Source organism: Zingiber officinale, chromosome 5B, assembly GCF_018446385.1.
Source record: "Zingiber officinale cultivar Zhangliang chromosome 5B, Zo_v1.1, whole genome shotgun sequence".
NCBI lineage: Eukaryota > Viridiplantae > Streptophyta > Magnoliopsida > Zingiberales > Zingiberaceae > Zingiber > Zingiber officinale.
The window spans coordinates 114,851,173-114,859,753 of record NC_055995.1 but is presented as its reverse complement, the minus strand read 5'-3'; the positions used below and the strand labels follow the sequence as shown (position 1 = coordinate 114,859,753).

At 32.6% G+C, this 8,581-nt stretch overlaps 1 protein-coding gene across 1 annotated transcript; it reads left to right on the top strand.

Moving 5' to 3' along the window:
• Positions 1–3,542: 3,542 nt before the first annotated feature.
• On the top strand, positions 3,543–5,131 carry LOC121985427 (serine/threonine-protein kinase OXI1-like). Its single transcript, XM_042538882.1, has 2 exons — positions 3,543–4,000; positions 4,088–5,131. The coding sequence occupies exons 1-2, from the start codon at positions 3,612–3,614 to the stop codon at positions 4,971–4,973; spliced, it is 1,275 nt and encodes a 424-aa protein (XP_042394816.1). The 5' UTR covers positions 3,543–3,611; the 3' UTR covers positions 4,974–5,131.
• The last annotated feature ends 3,450 nt before the right edge of the window (positions 5,132–8,581 follow it).

Below are 8,581 nucleotides of genomic sequence, written 5' to 3'. Positions count from 1 at the left end.
ATCGATTTCGGAGCGTATATCCAACGGCTCGCGTAAGCTGACACTAACACCAACCACGCGTGTCACGAGCGGGTCGCCTTCCGAAAGCGCGGCCCTGTCGTGGATCGGCATCCTGCCCCGTAGACATCACGGGCGAGGCCATGGTCGCCGTCGGATCGAGAATCTTCGTTACATTTTTAATTCAGCTTTCTAGAAAATGTTAGAATATTCTGGCCGACATCATCCAATTGACTTTGTATATTCGTAGTGCAAATGGGACAAAAATCAATTCCTCCGGTTCGATGAAGGATGATTCGGCCTTTAGCAGCTCGGTTCGGTCCAGCCGGACGAACCGCCCGTCCCCATTGCAGTTTTTTTTCTTTCTATATTTTTGACATTTTACTTAACAGATTTTTTTACATTACTCATTCAAAAATTATTCGATTTACATTTTTGAATTCAAATATAAGAGTATAGATATATTAAAAAGACTTTTATAATTACATTTGATTTTTATTTAACATTGATTGGTAGTTCTCTGATCCCAATATATTCTTAAAAGCCCACTTAATGTATTTATGCTTTCAAATCTAAATTAGGGATTAGGATAATAATACTTATTAACTAACACCATCAACTAATTCATAGGACTCATCTGATTTTAAAAATATTAAAATTTTTTAATTGTATAGGTCTATAATCATTTTTTTTAATTAGTCAATTGACCTAAAGAATTTCAAATTACTTTAAATCAAAATCTTATTAATGTATCTATACCTTTAAATCTAAATTTAAAGTTGTAAATTACTAGCTGTAAATTTTTTAATGGATAGTGTAAAAATTGATGCCCATATAAAACCATGTAATTATTTTGGAAAGAGTAGGATGGGTATAACTGGAATGTAATGTATGATTTTGAAATTCTGACACTTACGTGCACAGTCTACTAAAATGTCGTTTTTTATTTTCCAGTTTTATTTGCTTATTTTATTTCAAAGAAAAAAATAAGCATAGAAGTAATTTTTTTTAAGGAATATCTTTCGTGCATATTTATTATTTTCTTATTTTATAAATATATAGTCAATTATTTAAGAACCTTATTTTTATTTTCTTTAGACTTAAATATTTGCAAAAAATAAAAATAACCTTTATTATATATATATATATATATATATAATATTAAATTAAAATACTTAAATATAAATTAAAATTATTCTAATTTAAAGTAACTTTGATCAAAGTTATTATTCAAAGTTAAACAAGTATAATTTTAGACTATGAATCACTCTTAAATATTTATAAAAAGGTTTATCATCTTTCACCAGTTCATTAGATATTAATGGGCTTAGCCCATTTTAAAGGCAGACTTGGGCTAGCTATCAACCTGATTGGGTTGGCTTAAGGCCCAATAAAGTTGGTTGGATTTATCAAATTAATTTATATGATATGAAAGTTTTCTTTCGATAAGTCTAATATTAACTATCATTTTTACTAGAGTTAATATTTACATATCCATGCTTATATACTACTCTTGTATAGGATCCCGTGTTCGATCGTAAAGACTAAAGCAATATTTACGTGTTCACTATTTCTTTCATAGTTCGAGTAGCTCATAATTAAACATTATCAAACTTAAAGAAATGTCAAAGTTATAGATTAGGTCAAGCCAAGCAAATAGGAAGTTAGATGCAAGTTTAGAAAGTTGTTAAGTTCGTAGAACACACTTACAACAGAGTTTATTCTAGTAAACATAATTTCACTCAAGGCAATGACTAATCCCCTGATAAGCCACCTTAATTAACATATCCAACGTAAGACAATTAGTTATAAATTAGGAAAGGATTAATAGAAAATTCATGACTTGATTAGGGTTTGGTCTTTCTAACAAATACTATAAATTCGTTTAGATGAAAATTGATGAATAGGTTAGTTGGAGGGACTAGTTTGATAAGGCAAATTAAGCAAATTGATCAGGTGGGACTTATTGGAAGGGTAGGGTCTGTTGGAGGGATTAGTCAAGTTAGGGTAAGAACATCAAGCGGGCTAGACGTGTCAATCAGTTAAGTAGAACAATCAAGCCAGACAAGTGGTTAACCACTCGAAAGCGGTAGAGACACTCCCATCGAAATGGTTAACAATTCAAGCTTTAACAACTCAAACGAGTTGGATAGTGTGATATCGTCGAGCTAGTCATGTCGGATGTTCCGATCAAGAGAGTTTGGGCTGTTGGCCCGAATAAGATGATTAGACATGATTTATAGTCAAGCTTATCAAATTGATGGAGCAACAAAAATTGATTGGGAAGATCATTTGATTAAATGAGACAAAATAAACTAACTATATAAAAATTATTTTTATCAAATAAATTATTCTTTATTTTTCTTTTTATTATATCTATCAGACTAACCTCTTCTTTTGGGTTAGTGAAGTTTGATTTTTGTATGGTTAGTGGGGCAGGGTGAATAACATTTAACTTGCAAATATGCTCTTACACTAGCAAAGTTATCATATATTTTTTTTGTAATAACGTCTTGAATATCTTTTCATTTTCTTTGACATATTCTAGCAACATTAGTCATTGTTATGTAAATTCAACTTATTTTATTTTATGTTTACTGGACTTGAAAATCTAACTTAGACTTTGTTTGGTTGCATATTTATAGTCAATAGTTTGTCGGTGAAAATCTCATTAGAGTGTTGAACATTAAAAATAAATAAATAAAATAAATTTATACATAAAAATAATTTTATATAAATATAATAAATATAAATTATATTGTTGTATATGCCAAATATTTATATAAATCGTACCCTCAACTCACTGGAGCCGCAAGTGGTGAAACCTCAACCACCACGCGTCTGACTGGTCTCCCGTGTATTTCTAACCACCTGAAACACGTGTCGGGCATAAGTAGGGTAGATTAATCCTTCGCGTGGAGAATCAAATCAAGATCCACGTGGAAGGCAGCCAACAGCCGAATAGCTTTACCAAAGCATGGGAATATTCTTTTCTGAACAATTTTTATTTTTATTTTGTTATAATAAGTTGACCAAATTTAAATTATTATAATAATACTTAAATCAAAACATTTTTAGATAGAAAAAAAATGAAATACTGCTTTAATATTTAAAAAATCAACCCTCGTTTTCTTAGTCAAAAAAGGAGAACCACATGCAATCGTTAGCGCCATCCTGACCATCACAATCAAACACTTTTAAATTCAACCGGTAGCAACATAAAAACATTAAAACATCAGGAAAATATATATTATATATATTTTAACGAAATAATAATAACAAATTAAATATGAAAATCGTAACGACCTGGCCTTTTGTTTTGAGATCATGCATTACGCACGCGCTCTCCGAAGGCGCGCACCGCATTGCGCGGCCCGTGAAATGATGACGTGGCATTCTAGAAACTCCCACAATCACGTATAGTGGAACGTTCATTGGTCTTTCCTTTTCTTTTTTTTTTAAATGTAAAAAAAAGGAAATGAATCCTTCCTTCCTTCTCCCCCAAGAAACAAAGACGGCTTCCTTTCTATATAAAGCTTAAAATTACCAGCCTGTTTCCTTGGACGGCGCTCAACTGTTTCCTTGGTGACTTTCCCTCCCCTCCCTCCCCTCTAATGGCCCAACCGGTGTCGCCGACGCCGCCACCGATCGACCTCCGGGATCTGAAGGCGGTCTCTGTCCTAGGCCGCGGCGCCAAGGGCGTGGTCTTCCTCGTCCGTGGCGGCGGCGCCGCCCAGTCGACCGAGCCCCTCGCCCTCAAGGCCGTCTCTCGCTCCTCCATCGAGAAGAAAAGGGCCGCCTCTGCCCCCGGCGACGCCTACCGTCGGGTGTGGCTCGAGCGCGATGTCCTCCTCACCCTCCACCATCCCTTGCTCCCTTCCCTCCGAGGCGTCGTCTCCACCGACAAGATCGTCGGCTTTGCCATCGACCGATGCTCCGGCGGCGATCTCGCCTCCCTCCGCCGCCGCCAGAGCGAGAAGATGTTCTCCGACGATGCGATCAGGTGCGTATTCCATCCGATCGCCGGATTATTCTCTCCAGCTCGACCATCGCGCTTCCGATTCTTAACGTTTGGTTGCATTTTACGCAGATTCTACGCCGCTGAGTTGGTGTTGGCGCTGGAATACCTCCACGGATTGGGGATCGTGTATCGAGATCTGAAGCCGGAGAACATCCTCATCCAAGACAACGGCCACCTAATGCTAGTCGATTTCGATCTCTCCACCAAACTCCCACCCAAATCACCGCTGAATCCGCTAGGTTCCACCTCTTTCCGCCGCCGTGAACTGGCGCCGGAGCGCAATGGCAACAAGGAAGAAGTGAAAAAGAAAAACACGAAAAGGAAGGAACGGCGCTTACTGGGTTGTTTCTCCTTCAACTCCGGCGTCTCGCCGGAAGCCACCGAATCCGCCGCCTCCGCAGGGAACCCTACGCCGCCGTCGACCGAGTCATCATCGAGCGGGAAGTCGAACTCGTTCGTGGGGACAGAGGAATACGTGGCGCCGGAGATCATCCAGGGGCGAGGCCACGACTTCGCCGTCGACTGGTGGGGACTGGGCGTGGTGCTCTACGAGATGCTCTACGGGCGGACGCCCTTCCGGGGGCAGGATCGGAAGGAAACCTTCTACCGGATCCTGACCAAGCAGCCGGAGCTCACCGGCGAGCCCACTCCATTGCGACGCCTCCTCCGTCGCCTCCTCGAGAAGGACCCCGCGCGGCGGATCTCGTGCGAGGGAATCAAGGCGCACGAATTCTTCGAGGGGATCATCTGGGATGAGGTACTCCGGGTAGCGCGGCCGCCGTTCATCCCTTCGCTAGCGGAAACGGGGGAGGAAGAGGTTGAAGGTATCGACGGCGTCGAGGGGCTAGACGTCGAGCGGACGGTGGAGGAAATTTCCGCCTCCAAGGAAGAAGCGGCCGAGGCGGTAACAACCTCCTCCGCAGAAACGCCGGCAGATTTTTTCTCCGCTTTCTAATTTTTTATTATTATTAATATATGAGAAAAATATATTGCTTTTATTTTTTAGAATAATTTATGAGAAAAAGAAACAAACTTTCTATTTGTTTATTTTTTTTAAATGTAAAAAGAATTGGAAAAAAGAATTGCAACGTTACAGCGTTCTTTTAAAAGTAATTCTTGAGGTGTCGTCTCACTCTTTATCTATTTTTTTTCTAATATATATCTTTAAATAAAGTGGCACCCAGTATTTTTTTAATAAAAAAATATAAAAATTATTTGTTTTTTTAAAGAAGCTTTTCATGGAAAAAAAATAGGAATTCAAATTCTATCATTTTGAGAAAAAAAATAAATAATAAATTTATGATTTTTTTAAAAAAATACATATTAATATATTTTTATACTCACCTAAATTTGATAAAGAAAAAACAATGGAGAAACAAAATTGTTAACTTAGAGCAAGAAAAAACAATGGAGGTAGAAAAGTTTGTTTCCAATTAATTTGGACGGATAAAATATCAATAAAATATTCCATATAAAGAAAGTTAATTTTATTTTTTATTATTTTATAATAGGTAAATAATGGAAAGGATGAGTAATTTATTTTTTCCTTGCATAAAATAAATATTGAAAATAAATCAATAACTTTTTTTTTAAAAAAATACTTAAATATTCATAAATTTTCTTGGGAAGGATCCATTATATAAGTCTTACCTTATTTTTTACAAGAGATTATTTACACCTTTCGATTACAAAATAATTTTACTGTTATACCAAGTTCTCCTTCATTAGTGTTCTTTTGATATATTTTTAAAACATAAATTGAGACGCTATTTTTGCCCTTAAAAAATTTCACATTCTTATTTCCATTTTGCAATCTGACAAAATTTTAGTGAAAATTTAGTAAACCATCAAAACAAATTAATAAATTCTTGAAAAAATTATGTCAAAAGTTCTCAATAACTATAAAATACATTATATAATTTTGAAAAAACATGTCAAACTCTTAATAATCATTAAATATTTCATTTTATCTTTAAAAAAAATCCCAGTGATCAACTAAAAAGATAAATTTCATTTGAGCATTAATCTAAAAAGAGTCCTTAGCAACAAGCAATTTGAGTCAATCATGTCCCGATCGACCATATATATACCTATCGATTCGGCCAAAGACCAAACCACATGTTGAGATTTATGACTATGAAAAGGATTGGTTAGTGAAATGTTGCTTCAATTAGTTGGGGCATTAATGCGCGAGCCTTAGCCTCGTCGTGTTTATCAAAGGACCAATCCAAATATAACCATCAATGTGCTTGCATTTCTTGGTGCCCTTCCAAATCTTTTATCTTCTCAACTAATTAAATTAATTAAAGATTGAGTTAGAATAATTTGTCGGTTTTCAATTAAACTTATGCTATTAATATTACACAGAATTTTCCATATAAAAAAAATAACATTATCACAATCTTTATAATAATAACTATTTGTATGATAAACTAATAAAAATATCAATAGTATTATTATCATAATTTTCATATAATAACTGCTTTTATAATAAACTAATAAAAAATTAGATAAGTAAGCAAATTTAAGGCATTCTATATAGTGTTTAAAATGAAACACCTATAGTTTTTGGGTTACTGAAATGGGACCACATTTATGATTGAGATGGATAAAGATATCTGGATTTATTAAAAATATAAATTAATTAAAAAAATAAAGGTGATTTTTTTATTATAATAAATTAAATCAAATTTCAATTTTGATCCATTTATTTATTCTTAGTTTCAGTTCCGTTAATGAATTGTCCTATTTATCCATGAGATTGGCTTTTAAAAACATTACGAGGCAATTATTTTTATAGAGAAATATAACTGATTATTATTACATTTTTTACTATTAAACAAACAATACGAGTCAAATTAAACTGGAGTATTCTCAAATTTAAACTAATATAAAAAAATAGTTCAATTTGAACATTCCCAATTAACTCAAATCAAATATAAAAAAGTTTTATTTTTTTGTTGAAAATAATAAAAGATTATTTAGAATAATCTTTTTTGATATATTTAAATTTATTAGCTGTGAATAATATGATAAATATTTTAATATGTTTTGATAATTTTATTTTATCTAGAAAACAAAATTTTTAAATAAAAAAATCAATCAACAATTCTTTCCATAGCTCATAATTTTTAGCTATCTTCGTAAACATTGCAAAGCAAATTTAATATTTAATTAAATCAAATAAAATAATCATTCCAATTAATTGGCGATCAAATAAATTAAATTGATGTTTGACTAGATTTAGTGGTATTTAATTCAAATTTGTAGTCCATGTGCATTTAAAATGGGAGTAGGCACAAGTTCATATCTAAGTGTAGTCCTTGTGGGGGTAGACTAACCATCAGTTCATATTTATTTTATTTTTTTAAAATCTTATTTTTTTAAATTTTATTTTAGATTCTTGTAATCTTTGATTTAATAATATTTATAATATTTTAGTAATATTAATGATATGGTTTAATATAAAATAATTCATTTACTTGAAATTTTTGGTATTCTATTTATTAAAGTTAACTTTTCAATTTAAATTTTTTTAATGTGAGACTATTCTACCTATAATTCATTAAATTTATTAATTTCATTTAACTCTCTTAATAAATAAAATCTTATTTTATCTTTTTATTCATTCAATATTATAATTGACTTATATGCCAATGATAAATTTATCCTAATTCGTTCAATAATAAAATTATAAATAAATAAATAATATATATATATATATATTAGATAAAAAAATGGCTTAAAATTTAATATAACATTATTCTTGACCTTTTAGAAACTCAAACACTAATGATTAGATGAAAATTATAAAAAGAATAAAATAAATACTAACAAAATAGATGGCTTTAATTTCTGTGTACCCTAAATGTATAGATAAACAACTTAAATAAGTTCACTAATTTTTAAAATTGGTAAAATAAATACCTTTGCCTCGAAGGTATGGTACTTGAGATATAGGAAGATGCTGCAAAAAAAATTAAATATATAAAACAAAAGAATGGAGCAAATGGAATGCAATGATACAATTATTATCTGTATTGAAGTCATAGTAAATTTAATGAATGAGATATAACACCTCTACTTTATAATATAATCTAATTAGCCCCAATTATATCAAATTCTGAAAGAAAGAAAAAAACAACATACGCATGAATTATTCTGGATAGAATATCAATAGATCATGAATTAATGTACAATCATATTAAAATTAAGTCTTGACAATGAACTTGGACAAAGACCTGAACTACTTAATAAATATTGCATGTAATGCTCTATCATAGAAAGAAAAAGAAAGACATCAATAATTGCATCAATCGTACTTATTTAACTAGAGTGAAAACGTCTTTGCCTGAAACAGTTTATGACTAAATACAAATTCCCATACATAAGTTGAAACAATTATAATTGTGTAAAATGGAACAAACTCCTGTCAGTTCAGATGAAATTAAAAACCCACCGTCCTGAGCAATTTACCAAGTCAGAACTACATGATCTTTGCTACTACGAACCCATAGTTTTGGCTAGATAAAACAAGTCCAGGAACCGCCAAACATATTCAAA